Here is a 20,672-nt window from a genome sequence, read left to right as displayed (position 1 = left end):
TGTATACCAAAAATGTGTAATAAATAATCTAACCAATATCTTAATGTTCATCATTATCAAAATAATTCATCGAAATCAATATTTGTATACTGTATGATAATTCACGAAATAAGTATAAGATAACACTTCTTCTTGAAACTATGATTTGTGGTCGTTTATCCAAATGCTTAATTTACTAAAAGGCCAAAATCAACGAATCTTAATTGGGCTCATTGATGTTGTTTTTCCCACTGTCAACTCCACAAAATGAAGATAGCTCGGTCTTTTTCCGTTAACATTTTGTATAATACGTGTTTAATGTTGTTATCTTACAAAGACGAACGTTAAATCCATCAATATATTATTAGCAAACTACCTTTTTTCTAAGTATAAACGCACGGGACTAAAATGTGCTGAAGTAGTCAACTGACAAAAAATAATGTGAGTCCTGTAAACATAATAGAAACCATAACATAAAATATTTCACTTTAAAATACATGTAGCTATAAATGTGCATTGGTGCCACCTCCTAATCTGAGCGCCACCTCCTTGGCATTGGCTCCATCTCTTTTTGAAAAATGCAAATTTATTTATTAGATCGGCTAGAAGCCGATGTTTTTGTGCACGCATTAACTTGCACAGGTTCAAAGCAATCGTTTTATGTAATGAGCGATTTAATTGGCAGGGAATTTGCTCGTCACACAGGCAAAATACATCGATTTGCTTTTACAAATTCTACCATGCCACAACTTATAAAGGTTCTCACGTTTCCAAATGCGTTGTGATTGTATGTTTCTGTACAGTTTTAGATGAATTTTTAATCGCTGAATCGCACTACATTGGGCGATTTTTTAAAAATTTAAAAATTGCGAAATGTGTTGAAAAACATATTAATACTAATCACCCTGTTAAATTATCCGTTAAATTTCAAAACATCCGGGCCTGAGCGCCACCTCGGAAGTTGCATTGGCTCATATATTAATGCATCTCAAAAAGAGGTGGCGCGCGTGATTAACGGCCGTGACCTATACGTCCCCGATTTTAAAGAAATAATGAAACACTCGCTAACAAGCTGCAGTTTCACCGGGAAAGAATATGACTTTTGTCGTTTGACGTGTTAATAATGACGTCATGAGCACGCGCGCTTAATATTTGTAAAAATGTGTTTTACCATTGAGAATTCCGATTACACGTAGTATTCATTTGCCGTTAAATTATAGACAATTACTTTTTTATAAACCTACAGTCAAATTAAGTTTACTTCGAACATCTTTCATTGGAGGTACAATGCGGCTGGGTTCTAGTTCGCAGCGTAATTTAGCTCCGTGTAATCGGTATCCTACAATAAATAAGTGCAACTCCAGGAAGTGTTTATGTTGCAAGTTTTTAAATATGTCCTCTTTTATTCTTTCATCGGTTAATAACCGCAAATTTTCAGTTAATATTAAATCCGATGTCTCATGAAATTCTATGCATGTGGTTTATGTTATTACTTGAAATGTACCCTGTTGTGGTGCGCAATACGTTGGGCAGACGGGTAGATCACTTAAAACACGTTTTAGGGAACATTTTTTTAAAATTAAAAATAACAATAAATTTTATAACTTCATTTATCAGCACTTTAATAAAACAGGTCATAGCGTAACTAATATTTCAATTCAACCTGTGGAGCAACTTATTTTTAATAATAGTACTTCAAGTCAGTGCCAATTAAAAGCAAGGTGCATGTCAGAATTTGAATGGATTAAACGTTTGCAATCAGCTTACCCACTTGGATTAAATGATAATATTCTAAATGTTGGAACAATTTCTAAAAATAAATCGATTAATTCATTTTCTCTGTTTAGTAAACGTCTAAGAAATAAACGTTCACATGGCATTAGGAAAAATGGTAACTTAAGGCGTAAATTTAAACGTCTGCTTTCTTTAAATGATTGCTACACAGTATTACAAAATGGGGGTAAACATAAATTACTAAGTGCACTTTGCTCTCTTTCTGTTTCTTCGTTGGCGCATATTGATAAGGAATGTAAACTTATTTTACTTCAATCTGACCCTCTATATGAATGTGCTTGTATTATTGAATCTTTCACTGACTACTATCTTAAACCTTTTATTGAAAATGTACTTAACAAAACTAGAAATCGTATCAAAATTGAGTTTTGTAACAAAGGTCTTGATTTAATTGACCTTCCTAAAATATTCAATGATAAAAATGTACGTCGGTTGATTCCCCCTTATTTCCGCAATACTGAATCACCACTTATTTGCTACAAATATAGTAAACCTGTAAGAAGTATCGTTTTTAATTATAATTCTATTTCCACAGATTTAAATGTAATAAGAAATTGTCCTACATTATGTGACTGTACTAGTTCTAAATATATATATGGTCCAGTTGGACATGTTATTACTGGGGACCTTAATTTCATTCAAAATAAAAACCTTAGAAATTTGCTACGCAGAGGCCCTAAGTACAGACTGCCTATTCCTGTTGATTTTGATGACTGCATTAAGAATATCGTAACTTCCTTACATGATTATTGCACTAAATGGTGCAGGAAGGAAAATGCTGAAATTTTTGCACTCAATGATTGGAAAACAAAAATATTTAGTATGGCCATGAATAAAATATGTTTTTATGATACACATCCTTTGGCCCTACCACATTCACCTAAATTTAATAAACAAAATCTCTGTAAATTGCTTGAAGACTTAAAATCTAAATTCGTCTTAGTTCCTGCTGATAAGGCTGCTAATAATGTTATCATAATATGACGAGTGTTTTATGTTCAAACTATTTCACAAGAACTTTCACAAACTACATCATATTGTGAGTACAATAAGCTACCTAATGAAATTATAACCGACCATATTGCCCAATGCATAAAGTTAAATGTAATAGTCAATATTACTGACAAGAAATTGCCATCACTTTACTGGATACCTAAATTACATAAGACGCCATATAAAAGTCGTTTTATCGCTAATTCAGTGTCTTGTACCACCAAACAATTATCAGTGTATCTTACATCTGCATTGAGTGCTATTAGATATCATATAGCTAAATTTTGTAATAAAGTTTATGAAAATAGTAATATTAACCTATTTTGGTCAATAAAAAACACCTTAGAAGTTATTGATAAAATTGAAAATAAAAAATATAAGGTGTCGCAGGTAAGTACTTATGATTTTTCGACACTATATACAACGCTTCCTCACGCTTTAATAAAATCCAAACTTGTTTCTTTGATTGAAAAAACTTTTGCTAGAGAGAAATGTTTGTATCTAGCTTTAAACACTAAAACAGCTTTTTTTACTAATCAGATATTAGATAATTACATCATTTGGACTGGTCTTGACTTTTGTGCAGCACTTACTTTTCTTTTGGATAACTTGTTTGTTGAATTTAATGGTAAAATATTTAAACAAATTATTGGCGTTCCTATGGGTACTAATTGTGCGCCACTTATAGCTGACCTTTTTTTATATTGTTATGAAAGCGAATTTATGTTAGAATTATCTAAAACTAAGCAAGTAGATTTGATTAATTGTTTTAACCTTACTAGTAGGTACATTGATGACATACTTAATTTAGATAATCCATTATTTGAACAATATATTCACAAAATCTACCCAAAAGAACTAGTCTTAAATAGATCGTGTATATCCAATACAGACGCTGCGTATTTAGACTTACATTTAACTATTAATAATAATTTGATCAAAACTAGTTTATACGACAAACGGGACGATTTTAACTTTGAAATTGTGAATTTTCCGTTTCTAGATGGCAACATCCCTAAAGGACCTTCCTATGGTATTTACATTTCGCAGTTGGTACGTTATGCCAGAGCATGTTCGTGTATTAAAGATTTTAATGATCGTAATCTAATATTAACTAAAAAATTGCTAAAACAAGGCTTTTTGTATCATAACTTAAGAAATAAATTTGCTAGATTTTACTCTAAGTATGGTGATTTAATTTCAAAATATAATGTTTCTTTAAAATGGCATTTAAATAATGGAATCTCCCATCCATCATTTTACGGAGATGTTTTGAAGCGTGTCCGCAAATTAAAATATGTTAAACCAAATGTTCATATTAAACTTTTCAATTTAATTAACTTGTTTTTATCAAAAGGATACGATGCTTATGTACTTAAAAACACGTGTTTGATGGTTTTCGATTCACTATATCTTTCTTCCCTTAAAATTTGGAATCATTAGTGATATTATAGGCATTTTTCACTGTTGAATAAAATTGTGTCATTGTGTCGTATGAACAAATCTGCATGAATACTACATTATAGGCATTTGTCACTGTTGAATAAAATTGTGTCATTGTGTCGTATGAACAAATCTGCATGTAAACTACATTTGGACTCAAATCGTACATCAAATCATTTCTGTCTTCAGTTGTCAAAACACCTATATACTGTTTGATTCCAATAATGTCGCTTTAATGGAATTACCATTTGTATTTATTTGCTTCTTAATATTAAATCACGTAAACTTGTTTTATTAGTAGCACAGCCCGATTAATATTTTTATTTAGTACTGCCCTTGGAATTTGTTCACGTCATTATGGATTTTTGTGACGTCATACGACCGACTTTCCCAGTTGTAATCTACATGCATAGGTCATTGGGTTTATAACGTTCCATTTTATTTATATTTTCTCTCTGATAGGCGTTTCTTGTTTGATTTAATTATTTTTAATTTGTTTAGCAGTCACATAAACAACCAAGCTATGTAATATGGAATTTTTACACCCATTATTGCTGCTTCTTCCTGTATTTGCGCGATGATTATCTGAGATATTAACTCTATGATTCTACATTCTCAAATCTTTTCTATAAAGAAGGAATGTAGTTGACAATTGTTAATAGTTTTATTTGATCGTTCGTCAAAAAGTTGTAATTCTGTTACTCTTGTATCTTCAATGCAATTGAGTAATTAAATAGTAATCAAATTGAATGCGTTTTAATTCCCTTTTATTATTGTTTAATTTGAGTTACAATGCTATGACGTTAAATTTTATTTACACTTGAATGTATTATGAATATTGCTGGGCCAAGTGTGAGGTTGAGCGCTCTATAACCAGGTTTAAACCCCCAATGCTTTGCATTGACCGTTCCAAGGCGGTGACCCCAGCTTTATTCATATTTTGTGTTTATGTTGGTTTGTATTGTGCTGTATTGTGCTGTTTTGTACTGTTTGGGCAATCGGTCACTTGCCTTAAATAAAGGACCAACTAATTGTTTTTAATGAAAATTCAATACTGCTCCAGCAGCTGGAGTTTCACTTCTTTATATTGTGTTGCATTTTGTGTTTAAAATATATTACATCTTGCTATCAAATTGTTTGTTTTGTTGAATCTGATTCGATTTAACTAAAAATGTTTACTTTACAGTTGATTCCGAGTAATATGACATCCTCCACACATACTGATATAAACTTCCTGTTGACCATGATATAAAAAATATATCAGGCAACGTTACATTAGCCAGATATCAATGCGGCGGTATGATAAAAATCTTTAGTAAAACAGTGTTAGAATCAAAATAATTCGTGTACTTCATACTTTGTTGTTGAATAACTCTCGACCGGAAAATTAGATGCGTGATTTCAAATGTTTCGCTCTCGTGATTAAATCCCTACGCCTATAAACTATCGGCCGTGCGTTATTTGACAACAAACTATCATGTACACGAATTATTTCTTAATTATTTGGTGTGTTATTGTCAGTAGCCCACCTACGCACAGACAATTGTTTGATTCAGTGCATGTTTGTAAGCTATTATAGAGTCGACAATTTAAAACATCGGTATAGACTTACACAGATTAATAATATTGTCAACGATGGAAAAGTCTGATAAAACAGCACACGAAACAACAATGAAATAGCAAATGATAAAACCAGTTGAGAAAACTCGTTCCGTTTTAAAAAAAAAGGCCTAATGGAATTTTACTTGTACATTAATTATACCACCTTCATGCATGGCACAATCAATGGTACATGTATATATTTTTACGTAATTTGTCATGATTTCGGAAATAAATTTTCGGATATTTTCCCCCATTTATATCCAGACCGATTGATGTTGCGGGAAATATGATCCCTGGGGTTAATGACATTTGATAAAAAAGTGTAATGTTAATTGTATCATGACCACAGATTAAAACTAGACATTCAAGTAAGGACGAGTGTAATGTGGGTTTTAAATAATAAAACCAATAAGAAAATTATGTATACTTTGCTGAAAATTTGAAGATGTGTGCAAAATACAACTGGACTCCTACTTTTTCCTTTTGGACTCCTACTTTTTCCTTTTGGACTCCTACTTTTCCTTTTGGACTCCTACTTTTTGCTTTTGGACTCCAACTTTTTTCAAGGAAGGAGTCCATGGACAGTAGAAAAAGGTTATGCCCCTTGTAATGGCGGTCGCGTATTTTTATTGTGCACGGGATTATTTGTAAAACACAACATGGGCGTTGATATTGCAACATTCAGATGGCGAATCGGAGTGTTTTCAATGCCACATAAAGTAAGGAGTACTATGCATGGTCTTGTTCTTAATGCAAAGGCTGTAAGTGTGAGTTTGAGGCTGCTGGCGTTGTTATGTGCCCTCGTGGTGCTCAGTGGTGACGTGGAGGTCAATCCTGGACCAAGGCAAAATGCAGCCGGTGCGGCCCCAAAGCGACCAGCAACCAGACAGAGACAGCTATCATTTGCTCAGGCGGTTGCTTCACCCTTTCCCGTAGCGAACTCCAGAGGTAGACAAGACAGGACATCGGACATTACGGGCTATTCGAACATTCTGGCATATTTACAAGACATGAGGTCAGAGATCAGGCAATATTTGGCTTCTATAAATGTAAAAATTGACGACGTCAACACTACCCTTAATAATCTAAAACATGAAAATGAACAACTTAAATCGGAAAATAAAATGCTATGGAATGAAATATCATCAATGAAATCTAAAATGGATAAATTAGAATCACAGTCACGACGAAATAACCTGAGGTTTAATGGTATTAATGGAACTTTTGATGAAAAGTGGAGCGACACTGAGCAGAAAGTACAATCTTTTATCAGTGACGAACTTAATATACCAGACTATGCGAATGCGGAGATTGAACGAGCACACAGGCTTAAATCTAGGGATGCTCAACAGTGAACGATTATTGTTAAATTTTGTAAATACTAGGACAGAGAATCCGTTCTCTCAATGGCCAGACGAAGGCTTAAAAATACACAGTTTTCAGTCCACGAGGATTTCACTGAACGTGTTAAGTCACACAGGCGTGAACTCGGCAAGCGATTGGTTGACGAGAGAGCAAGGGGAAACTACGCGGTTATGAACTATGACAAACTGATCGTAAACAATACGATATATGCATACGATGAAAACAACCAGACAATTATCGAAATTGGAACAGCACGTAGACGTCCAAGGCCGATCTCAAGCGAGGGTACGATGCGTCCTGGTAGGCGGGAAACCGGAGAAGGCCGAGCTAGTGTTTCTTACATACAAGTGCTAGCCGAAGACAGCGCAGACAGCGAAACGTCGGCAGACGAAATCGTCGACTAGGGGGGCGTGGTCGAGGTCCAACGAATACACGTGCTGATGTTTATGAACTGTTGAACGTTTTAAGTTGGAACGTAAATGGACTTGGTAAGTTTAGAATTAATGTATACGTAAAACAATATTTAAATAAATTTGATGTAATATGATTAATTGAAACATGGAGTAATTTTAACTCCGAATTCAATAATTTTCTCGAGCAATATACACACTTTGATAATGTACGCTTAAGACATTACAATGCTATACGCAACATTGGAGGAGTCAGTGTTTTTATAAGAGACCACTTGATAACATCAGGTTTTGTTAAACGGATTTTTAATGATTTTAAAGATTGTATTGTCCTTTTTATAAAATCAAGTATCTATAATAATATGAAGGATTTAATCATGTACTTTGCGTACGTAGCACCGGAAGGCTCTAAAATTTACAATACGTTATGTGAAAAGAATGGTATCTTGTTACTTGAAAGCAATTTATTACTGATAAAAGAACATTATCCAAATTGTTACCTATACCTTGCCGGTGATTTTAATGCAAGAACGAAAGATTTAAATGATTTTATTTTATCAGATAGTTTGAAATATTTATATAATTGCGAAGTTGATTATGATGAAGATTTGTTTGACCTCCCTAGGCAAAAAAGAGATAGAAAAGTTAATAGATATGGATTGTCTTTGATTGATCTATGCTGTACTTATAATGTGCATATTGTAAATGGCAAATTTGTAGATGATTGTATTGGTAATTTTACATGTGTTGCCAATGGAGGTCATAGTGTGGTAGACGATCATATCGTAGCAAGTGAATTGTTTAAATGTATCGCACACTTTAATGTACAAAATTTTGAATGCTCTGATCATTTCCCCTTGTACGCTCAGTTAAAGTTCCAAACTACCGAGAAATTGCAGGAGGAGCAAGTCGAGTTATCCGACACGATAAGTTATGATCGTTATATCTGGCGCAAATATGATCATGAAACGTTCATAGAAAATTGTACGCGTCTTTGAAAGAAAATATTTCAAGTACTATCCAAACAAATGTCAACGATGCAGCTTTAAAAATAATACATGTTTATAAGATGTCTGCCGAACATATGATTTTTAGGCACAATAACCCATTACGTAAAAAACAAGAGCCTGTGTGGGACAGGCAATGCTTGTTAGCAAAACGAAAGAAATACTCTCTTCTTAGACGCTTTCGTTCGACTAATAATAACGTCGATTTCTTAAAATATAAGGTAGCTAGATCATCTTTCAAAAACATGCGCAAGGCGAAACTATGCACGTATTAACGTAAAAAACGATTTTCACTTCTAAAATCAAGCAAGAATCCAAAAACGTTCTGGAAACTAGTAAAGAGGACACACAAAGCCGGAAACGAAAAGCAATTCTGTCTCACCTGGAAAATGGCGAGATTATTTTCAATATTTACTTTACAGTGATGACCAGATTCCAAACCATAATGTCCGCTTTGATAACAGTGACGATTATGATGTAAATAGCCCTTTTAATAGACCAATTAGAGATGAAGAAATAAGGATCAGTATATCTAAGCTGAAAACTGGTAAATCACATGGTAAGGATGGGAAAGAAGCGGACTTTTATAAAAAAACACACAACATATTATAATCCCGATCTTAAATAGTCTTTTTAATCAAATTTTTGGATACAGGTATATTTCCGGAATCGTGGTGCGAAAGTATTATAGTTCCAATATTTAAATCGGGCAGTATGGAAGAACCGGCTAATTACAGAGGAATTTCACTGATTAATGTCATGTATAAAGATTTCTCAAGTATAATAACTGACCGTATAAATGAGTGGGCAGAGAAAAACACCATCATAGAAGAGTCACAAGCCGGGTTTAGATCTGGGTACTCGGTTGTAGATAACCTTTTTTGTCTCCAGAGCATGATTCAAAAGTATACGTCGAAACTTGGTAGTCGTTTCTACGTACTATACGTGGACTTGAAAAAGGCCTTTGATTCATTGGTTCATTTCAAGCTTTTTTACCAGCTTATATGCCACAGGTATGAACGGCAAGATCATAATTGTCTAGCAATCGGTGTACGTAAATTTACGCGCACATATCAAAGTGTCTGGAAATATCATCACGCAACCATTCTGCTGTAACATCGATACCAGGCAGGTTGATTTAAGCTCACCGATAATATTTTCATTATATACTAGTATTAATAATTTAGTAAGCTACCTACGGGAACAATGTAGACATGGAATATTCATAACAAATGATATACCAGATATTTATTGTTTGATGTACGCCGATGACGTAGCTAATTGCGCGGACACAGCATATAACCTTCAATAACATTTAAACGCTGTTACAAAATTTTGTTAAGATACTGGTATGCAGATTAACCTGAATAAAACCGAAATCATAGTCTTCCGTAATGGTGGTCCTTTACGCAATTATGAAGCGTGGTTTCTAAATGGTCAAAAGGTTAAAGTTGTTTCAGTCTATAAATATATGGGTATGTTATTTAATCCAAAGCTATCGTGGACAGCTGCTAAATCCAAGTTGGTGGCACAAGCACGCAAAGCATTTTTCTCTATCAAACAGTTTTAAGTTCCCTTTGGTTATTTAACACATAGTGACATTTTAAACATTTTGACACTATGGTTATGCCCATACTCACATTTGGGGCTGAACTATGGGGTCATGAATACGTACTGTGATATAATTGAAAGATCGCAAATCTAATTTTGCAAATATGTTTAGGCGTCGGCTCGACGGTTAATAACAGCATTGTCTTAGGGGAATGTGGTCGATTATCACTTTGTTGTGTGTATTATCTGAAATGCATAAAATACTGGTGTCAGTTACTACAAATGCCTAACCATAGATATCCAGTAAATTGTTACAGAATGCTGAAGTCATTAGACGATATTGGAAGAAAAAATTGGGCAACATTTGTGAAGGAACTCTTATTTACATTTCTACAAGAAAAAGTCAAAATCTTAAGCGTACGTGCATGCACGTTATGTTCCGTTTATTTCCGTAAATGTAAATGTACGCGTACATCATCGCTCTATATCTATTGAAACAAAAATTATTATGGCCTATTTTTTTATGTCTTATAGAATTAGTGATTAAGGTATAGCGATTGTTTAGGTAGGCAACAATTATGTTAATGTTAAAAGGTAATCGCCTCTTCACGTGGACACGTTATAATAATGTCTATTGAATATCCGTGTTAATACTGATATTTCGTGCCTTATTGACACTACATTACCGTTACGTTAGTTCTCATTTTAAGATATCTAATTTAATACTAAGTGTTTATTGCAATTTATAAAGGTATCTGTTCAGTGTGTGTTTTGTTTTCAGAGTATGATCACTGTGAACTTTCTATTTCATTCTGACATTATGAGCTTGTTAAATATTGTCTCTAACAATTTCTTAAATTCGTTTATTTCTATGTAACGCAGTAAGTAATTTAAGCAGGTTAAGAAAGGCTTATATAAACATGTCGTTCAGTGCCATTACATCAGTGATACAATTATGGATATACTTAAGTGCACGTTGTCAAGTATCGGCAATGTAATTTCATGACTCGAATAACTGTTGTTGTAGCAATAATTCGTTAACACCATCAAACGTCACTGAATCAAAAGCTTTTATCAGTGTGCGCAAGCTGTCTTACACATTAATCTCTGGCACAATACGATCGAAGTCAAACCAAGATTGTATATATATGTGTTTTGTGCAATCAGTAAACGTTTGGAAAATCATGAAAGCAAAACAGTATATGTTTGTTTCGAATTTACCCATGATATCAGTAAGTCCTTGCAATAGTGCTGTTGGATGAATCCAAAGTTAAGCAGCTAGTAATAATTGTCCCCAGAAAGCCGATGCAAAAAGGTATTTATAAATCAGCATGTTGGTGTAGGTACCTGTAGGTAGCGACACGAACAGTGATGTTGACTATTGCTAATGAAATAAACACGTGTATGTGTATGCACAGAGCATTAATATCGCAAATATATACACATACTTGTACGTAAAACAATGCATTTTTTAAAAATGTTAAAAGTCCCCGTGATAGAGTAAAGAGTGGATACTCAATAATGGTGTTCAAATAGTGCTCGATGAGTCAACAAATATCCATATCGCTACATTAATCGTAAGATAACAAATGATCTAGGAATGCTTTTATTCATACTACCAAACAAACATGTAACATAAGACGAACTATTATTCGGTGAGTTACCGTGGCTGAATAATAGACTCTAACAACATATTTGAATAAGTCCTGCTTAAACACATGCAATAGTGTGAAACATAACATATTTTTTTCTAGAGACAAATACATTGTTAAACTGCCGATCGAATGGTAATCTTCGCTTAAATGACCGTGCATCTACGCGAATTTCATTCCTCATTCATCTGGTTTAAATCTTTAGAAGCGTTAAGCACAAAAAAGCATGTGGCGTAACAAACTTTCGTGTATTTATATACTGGGGACGTTTACAGTTGAAGTTAAACGGTAAATATATTCAGTTTGATCTTCATATTTATGTGCACTTACATATTGCATGTTTTAACTTTTATAACTTTTGATTGAAAATATACTGATGAACATATATAACAAAATACAAAGTCCACAACAATTACTCATATAATTTTGTGTTCTTACCTCTTGAGATTGTGGTGAATATAGTTATCATTACTTTATCCGTCTTCATTTGAATATATCTAAATCTGAACTTGAATTACAGGAACAGGACATACATCTTCATATCACTAAGAGGGCATGTGAGTATGACAAGTGATACATTCCGCAAACAAATTAGTCCTAGTGAAAACTAACGACAAACATAATAAACAATCTTTATTGAAAAGAAAATAGATTTGGTAAATACATTTTGTTGAGAATCATGACCAATTGATTACATAATTGCCTGACTCTACAGTAGGAGTTACTAGGCCTTACCTCATCAGCTATTCTTAATTAGAAATGTAGCAAGGGCGATTATTCAATCACTTGAAGGAGAATGTAGTATCGTTATAAAGCACTGTGTTGACAAGTGTATAGTCAAACCTTTAAGAGAAAAGCAGTTCATACTAAGTGAGCTGGTTTAAGGTAGGCATGTACAAAGTGTTGTTTTTTTTATCTCGCGTTAAGTGAATACGTGACAAAACAAACAACAGAAACACGGATACGCAGATAAATGGCTTCAGTAATTAGTAGTCTTGCTAGATTATCAGATTAAGTAATATGTCAACTGTATCCTGACAAACATTTGAACTAGTCGCACCGACCATTAAGATGACTGATGGTTCATACAGAAGTTAACAAATTGTCTATGACGCTATCGTATCATAATGTCATACTCACATCACAGACACTTGATATAAAATAGTGTGCATTAATTATTTAAACATTAATTACAGATTAAAACACAAATCGGATACGCAATAAATATGTGGTATATTATGACAAGCTACGTTTCAAAGTATTCGATTACAGTTTGGACATGAACACACATATTCTGACAGCACTTTAGCAATGCCATGGGTTGTAAAATTGATTCCGAACAATAACGTTCTTCAACGTAATATTAAACACTTTCGGTAGCTATCATTTGCAATATGAAGCTTCGAATCTGTTTCCGCATATATCTAAAATTGTATAAGTCTCGATTTTTTATTAAACGTGTCAAACACACAAGCATAATTAACAATATTTTAAATTTAAGTTAAAGTGTAAAAGGTTAAATAAGTATTCTCTAATGTTTGAACATTTTTCCCTATAGTACTATTGAAAAGATTTCACCAAACCATGAGGTTTCAACCACAGTTACTAAATGTGTCAACCAACAACGGAAAATATGTAATGTAAATAAATTGTTGCACGGCGCATTTATAACCGACATTTTATAGGTCAACTAACGGTTTCCAACCAAGTCTATGTACTATGCATAATATTCATGGGCGTACATAGAAGGATATACTGCCAATGAATCATTGCAAACGTATGAATAATGGTAAGTACTATATATTCATTGGTCCATTTGATCGCTGAGGATTAACCCTTTACCCCATAAGCAGCAAAGTAAAAATGGTTTTTGTAATATATATAGTACATACATTTCATAGTGATAAAAAATTTTTTTTTGGAAAACATAATCGATTATTATTCAAAAATAAGTATTTATCGCATACAGTATCTAAAAGAGGCAAACCTTAAAGAAAAAATGTATTTAAGTTTTCGAAAATTTGATTTTGACAATTTGTTATCCATCGGCCGTTTATATTAAATTTGCGACGTACACATTTAAGCACGTAACCTTTCATTAATTTGTAAAAGTTTAAAAATAAATTATAGATACATGTCCAAATAAAGTTTCCTGTTACTTGAGATTTCTGTGTAATGCAATATGCAGTAAGCAAGCATCTCAAATCTTAATATAATGAACAAAATGTCAGCAATTGTGTGGCCGAAGGAGCTATAAACATAATATTTCTCTATCAGCATTTACAATTATTTGTTATAACAGCAACATGTACGTATATAAAATCATGCATAAAGTACACATAAAACAACGTACGCATAAACGTCACGTCACTACTCGTTCGATGCTATGAACATGTTTCAATTATTGCAGGTGTTACACCATATATAATGTTTTAATTAAATGGTATAATTTTTAATATACCAAGGATTCCGTAAGAGTAAATTTACATCTATTTAATTAACATATTTCGAATAAAGATTATATGCGCGATACCGTAAATACAGACGAGTGAATACTTTCGAAACAATTTGATGTGTGCTAATGGCACGTTCGAGCTGTGGTTCCCGTTCAAAGTTGTTCTATTGTTCGGTAGAACGATATTTAAATAAACTTTTAAACAATTGCACGTTTGTCATGCATGTCGTTGCAACGGTGTTAGTGTTAAGAGTTGTGTTTTCTTCACGGGGCAAGTATGTATCACAACGCCAAGTAAGGTAAAACTATAGCTAAATAGGTATTGAACGTTTAAAAAATGCAAGATCAATACGTTTTATACATATATGTTTCAGCGTTTGAGTCACATAATATTTACATACACAAAACTATTCCATCATTACCTTACTATATTCCTGTCTAAATTTTGGCGTGAGCAAAATCCGTATCGTCGCATGGTGGCAGTTTTGTCTTTATCCCATGCAAAAAAGCATAGCCCCCTTGTTCACGATATGTTTTGCCATTTACTCGTTCAGTGGTTGTACTAACAATATGATTATAGTCTCCGATGCCGTCATTCATGCTTGCCAAATAAGCTGTATTGTAGTCGTTGCCCGGGCGGGACAGGTTATGCTCGGGTCTTGCAAAGTGGTCATAGTCTCCGTGCTGGTCTGCCTTGAGTTTATTGTAGATATTGTCCCGTGTCTTCCTATCGGATTCAGATGATAAGTTATTCGTTGTGTGGTCATACTCATCGTTGCAATCTTTCATTCGTTCATATGTTTGTTCAGTGACCTCGGTTGAATAATAATGATCAGTATCACAGTTGCTCTCATTTGGTTCAACAGCTGTGGTATAATGATCGACACTGCCATCAAATGATTGCACGCAATCTTTATGATTTTCACCGGTATTGCCATGCGATATGATTGCTAACGTGAGTGATCCGGCGGTTGAAGTGTCATTTGTATTAGTATTCTTCCTATTTTTGCACGCAAATGTACCTCTGAAATAGTTTCGTCCGAAAATGTTTGATTGTTCATGTATAAAAAAAAAATGTAAAATGAATACAAATAATCTTCAAAATTAAGAGAACATGTACGTTCTAGCAAAAATTATATTGATATTAAACGATTTTTGAAACGGTATTTTGAATATTCATAGTACAAGTTGAAACAAAAATCTTTATCTGTATTGATATATTTGTCGTGATACCATTACCATGCGTCGCACAGTTATAAATTATTTCTAATAAAGCGACATAAAAAATGTATGATTAAGCTATTTGACATGGATATTACCTTAACTTATTACACATATAACGCAATACCTTATTCGTAGTACAATAATGCCAACCACTGCTCCGATTGCGCACACTAATCCAACTGCAACACCGATACCTATATATATAGCTGAAACAAATGTTAATATAAAATCATTTCTGTGAAGTCGATATGTGTATCTAATATTTATATTTTTCAATCATGCATATCTCTCTTAATCAAACGCGATGCTTCTAATGTATTGTCATACACGTCAATCCCAGATTGGCAACTTGTATTACTTGCAAATACAAACTTGATATTGATCTTCATGAATATTGTAAAATACCATTACGATAAATATACATTAGTTATCGCATTGGATTCATGCAAATTGGCTGAAAATGTATGAATGATAATATGTGTCATAGCCATCATTACAGGTAGACGCATGATGCGCGCACATTCATAAATATGAACACAGTTAAGTTTTCAGCGCGTATTTTTTGCCGATAACAGTACAAGCTTATAGTATCAGACCAATATTGGGACAATGTATATGTTTAATATATGCCGTGCTATCATTTCACTTTTAACTGGAACAGGGATTTATGTGGAATATATTGTCGTACAGCCGTCGAGATGTGCAGTTGGTAAACTGTTTTGGATAGAAGTGTCCCGGTGAATACTTAGTTAGTTTGTATTCCCTAGAGTAGTACCATCAGGAGAAGGAAGGAATTTTAGTAGTATAATTACCAATAGTGGATCCTGCATGGATTGACAAATTCGTTGTAACTACACTTGCTGTGCTCGCAGTAGAAACAGTTTCAGTTCCTGTAAGTATAACGGAAGTTATTGGATATGTCGGGGTAGATGTTTCTCTAACATCTTATACATAAGTTGATTGTCTGTCCATATTAAGCCCTTTTATCAACACGCACACGCATATTAAACTTAATTATTACAATTATCACAAACCCAAATTTATGACAACTATTCATCCTGCTAAGAAAAAAGAAAGGTACAAACTACAAAAAAGCAGTGACGTAACTGGGTTAACAAAATGCAAAACATGTCAAGTATAAAACATAAGAAATGCGTTGGGTGTTTTCAAGTAGACTGATCTCAAATTTAACTGGCTGGGATGAGGTTTGCATCAGGCTACGTATACTGTAATTAATGTCGTTTTATTTTATTATTCTCAGCGAACATGCTTCTATGTTTTTATTAGATCATTTATTACAGATGAGTAGAACACGCACATCGAAAAGCGGCATATCGATTTCAGAGACATTATTTATCTGGTGATTCCTTTTATAACTTGGCGAATGTAGTCTACACATTGTTAAGGTAAGTCAGAGGTTAGTAAGTGTCTGGCTGTTTTGTTCATTTTAGTTAACACAGTTTCGCCTTTTTGCCATATCTAATAGTGACAACAATTGATTGTTTATTACTGTATTCATATATGAACCGAAACCTTTATAATAATATAATATTCATGTCAATGAAACACATGTACTTTACAAACTTAGTAAATGCTATGTGTTAATATTATTTAGCAAACGTTATTTACATTTAAGTTAGGATTAATCGATTAATTGCAAATTAAAACACAATGTTAAGGAATATGCAAGGCAATATTATATTACTAGGTTTTTTATTTGGATCGTTTTGCTAAGAAGTATGCAATATAACTACCATATGGACAGCATCAATAAAATTAAAGCTTTCATGCCGATCAGTCATGTTTTATTTGACATATATACACATAATAAAGCTGTTACCGTAATTACAATACGTTTTTGAAAAAATAAAGTTACGAATTTTGTGTCTGAAAATTTGACACATAAACATACGCCCAACTTACAGTGTCCGAAATTTAAGAGACACTTATTATTATACCCATTGCATTATTTAAGGATATTCTTGTGTCTAACGAAACCTGCCTGATGGGTAGCATATACTTAACTGTAGTATGGATTTAATATTATTACACTTAAAATAATTATGGTTATTATGATAAAGTTGTTTGTTCTTCAAACTTTTTTTTTATTTTGGGCAAATATGGCACTGGACATTTGTAGCCTTTTTTGTCACACACGTTTTAAACAAGGCATTTCACATTTAATATTTTAATTGTTAAGCGAATTAAAAAGCACTCAAATGATCATAATTTAAGCTATCGGATGAAATCATTTACTATAATCGGTACACATGGCAATTTACCAAAACTAACGCAATTATTATGGTTGACTTAATTATCGCATTCTTCTGCAAGAGATTTGTTATTTGGTGCAATATTCACAATTTCGACATTGTTAAATCACGCGTAACGAGACTGCCGAGATAACGCGAGATCAATGGTTCGGGGGGGGGGGGGGGTTCTGACAGTATTCGCTCTACAGTAGACACCTTACTTATCCGATATTTTGACTTTATAACTAGAATAAAAGCGATAAATTGCCGATTTATTACTAATAAAAACAATCATTATTTTTATTATAACGTTCAACGACCATCTGCTCATTAATAGTTCAGTATCATTGTAATTAACGGCTCCGTAATTAACTACCGGTACTGACAAAAATAACAAGATCATACCTTACTCATGTTACTGTACTGTGCGCTGAAATGTCAGAAATTAAAACAACCACAGACTATTATAATTTTTGAGTGCAAGTTAATTTAAACCCACCCACTAATTAAAAATAAACATTTTTATTATATTAGCTCATTTTTCTAAATTTTCAGAAATAAAAACCAATTGGTATTTGCACATTTCAGTAAACACAAGACTACTTTATTGTTAAATTTGTAAACTGTATAATAATCTATATATTTTTATTACTTCTTGTGCAAGCACAACTTGTTGTGCTTTTAAAATACATAAAAATCTATTGTTGACAACTATAATATTATTTAAGATCATAATTAAGCAAAAGTAAGTCCCCAATTCCAAGCTTGCCCCGGCTAGTTAAACCGGTAGAGTGCTGATCTCTGACTCACTCATGGGTTGGTAAGTTTAAGCCTCAACTCGGGTTCATCTCTTAGAAATAATTACACTTTAGGCTACCCTGTCTGTAACCAAAAATTGCAGTTGAGGGTCACCGGCATACATGTATCAAATACATTGTAACTATGTGCTTATGTTAACATTTCCTGAAGATTCAACCACTGAGCAGGATTACTAAGTTAAACCCATTTTATTAATGAAAAACTTTAAATATACTATCAGATGTATTCAAGAAGACAAACCAACTGGTACCTACTAGTACTATCATAAGGAACATCATCCATTAACCATTTAACCATCTATACTTCCAGGTCTTTTGGCTCTGCTACACCAACAGGAATAAGCGTTCGGTTAATGTTTTCTGTGTTAATCATAGGGATTACAATTTATAATATTTCATCCCAACAACAAAATCTTTACAATGATAGTATTCATTTTACAGTCCGGTTTTACTTCTATTAGGTTAAAAACTAAATTGTGAATCAGTTTTTGAGATGAGTTTGTACCAAACACACACACAAGCTCCTGCACATACACACACTTTAATGAGCAAATATTTGAACTGTCACAGTTATTACTTGTTGGAATGTCTCAGACTAACCAGCATACACAAGCAGTCTTCACTTTAGCATTTTTGAACAACTAACTGCAGCCTGAATCTTTATGCGTTAATAGAACAGATTAAAATACCCACTAGCCCGACTATATGAATCTGGAAACTTTAATAGCCCAAATTTAATACATATCACTAGCCCCGGGCTGTCGGGCTAGGGGTTAGCGTCAAGACTGTAAAAGCAATAACAATTCTTCAAACATTGATACTTGTCTTCTTTTGAACAAATCTGCCATGACTGGTAGTTAATTGGGATAGCTTAACACGCAACCAATTAAGGATGACTGTGATGCAGGTGAACGTTTCACCCATATAGATATTAAGCCAATGGACATTTGACCAGGGACACTTATTTTAATTCAAAGTAAATGTTTTCTTAGCAGTGTTAATAGTCATGTCAACACATCACATGTTATGTTAAATGATTGCATGACAACATTGGATGTGTAGCAACTTAAACCACCATCCATTTTATTATATTTCTGAATGTGTAGGATATTTTTTAATGTAAGGGTATGAAGTAGACACACATCTGAAGTATCTTTATTTTATTTTTTCAAAGAACATAGTTATGTAACTGTGGTGATGTATAATATTTATTGCAAGAGTTAATAAAATTCCAGGTGAAGAAATCTTGAGCTTCATGCAGCATTAGATACTCAGTACAGTATCCCAGTTTCTGTTGACACTGTGAAGTGTGATATTCCTGAAAAAAAGTTTCTAGAAGTTATAACAATAAACCATTCAATAACATTTAAATACAGCAAAGTTATCTGTTTTAAAATAATTGTTCTTTTTAAAGAAAAGAATTTTACAAAATGCCATCAAACTTCTAATTTGCCCAAACTTAACAAATAAGATATTTTTCCATACCCCACCCGCTTTAGCATGTTTCGTTTTTACCTATTTTAAACACAATAAAATCGAAATAAAGCATAAACATGAACGACAATTATATCAAAGATACTTAGCTTATAAAAAAATACAAAAAAATATCATACCATATAAGTTATATCTGCAAATTATTGGGAAATTATAATTGCTTCAACATAGAACTGTATGCAGACGCACTGCAGTAGATTATCGAGTACCCCCCCGACCTCACTAAATCCACTCAGAGTTGTCTCCCTTAAAATAATGTCGAAAAGGTCAATGGTGGTCCGAAAATTTAAAGTCGCGAACATTTATTAGTTTGGTTAACAAAAAACTAAGAGTGTCCGAAAACTTTGTGTAATTGTGGTATATGATTATATGTAATATCAATCTGAACGCATCGGACAGTGGGCTACACCACACCGTCTCTCTGATGTACGAAGGCGGCCGTCATATTGGATTTGAAACTACTTTTGAAAACAAGATGGTGGCCCCACGGTTTCAAACCTGACGTAAAGAAGAAACATTAAAATGTGTTGTTTGTAGCTCGTCTGTTTCAAGATTACATTCTTTAAATAATATTAAGTGTAAATCTGTGAATTCCCACAACAAAATTACACTGATTTAAATGTAAAGTTTCCA

At 33.2% G+C, this 20,672-nt stretch overlaps 1 protein-coding gene and 1 long non-coding RNA gene across 2 annotated transcripts; both read right to left on the bottom strand.

The window, feature by feature from the left end:
* Nucleotides 1-14,135: 14,135 nt before the first annotated feature.
* LOC127840485 (uncharacterized) lies at nucleotides 14,136-16,808 on the bottom strand. Its single transcript, XM_052368904.1, has 4 exons — nucleotides 16,775-16,808; nucleotides 16,288-16,419; nucleotides 15,600-15,681; nucleotides 14,136-15,275 (listed from the first exon to the last, which is right to left on the bottom strand). Exons 1-4 carry the CDS (start codon nucleotides 16,806-16,808, stop codon nucleotides 14,690-14,692), a joined length of 834 nt encoding a protein of 277 aa, XP_052224864.1. The 3' UTR covers nucleotides 14,136-14,689.
* Nucleotides 16,809-19,688: 2,880 nt separating this feature from the next.
* Nucleotides 19,689-20,306, bottom strand: LOC127842530 (uncharacterized). The gene is made up of 2 exons (XR_008031690.1): nucleotides 20,159-20,306; nucleotides 19,689-19,863 (listed from the first exon to the last, which is right to left on the bottom strand). It is a non-coding gene; the product is annotated as an uncharacterized LOC127842530 (long non-coding RNA).
* Between the last annotated feature and the right edge of the window lie 366 nt (nucleotides 20,307-20,672).

This window comes from Dreissena polymorpha, chromosome 8 (assembly GCF_020536995.1).
Source record: "Dreissena polymorpha isolate Duluth1 chromosome 8, UMN_Dpol_1.0, whole genome shotgun sequence".
NCBI classification, from domain to species: Eukaryota; Metazoa; Mollusca; class Bivalvia; order Myida; family Dreissenidae; genus Dreissena; species Dreissena polymorpha.
This window is presented reverse-complemented; position numbering and strand designations above follow the sequence as displayed.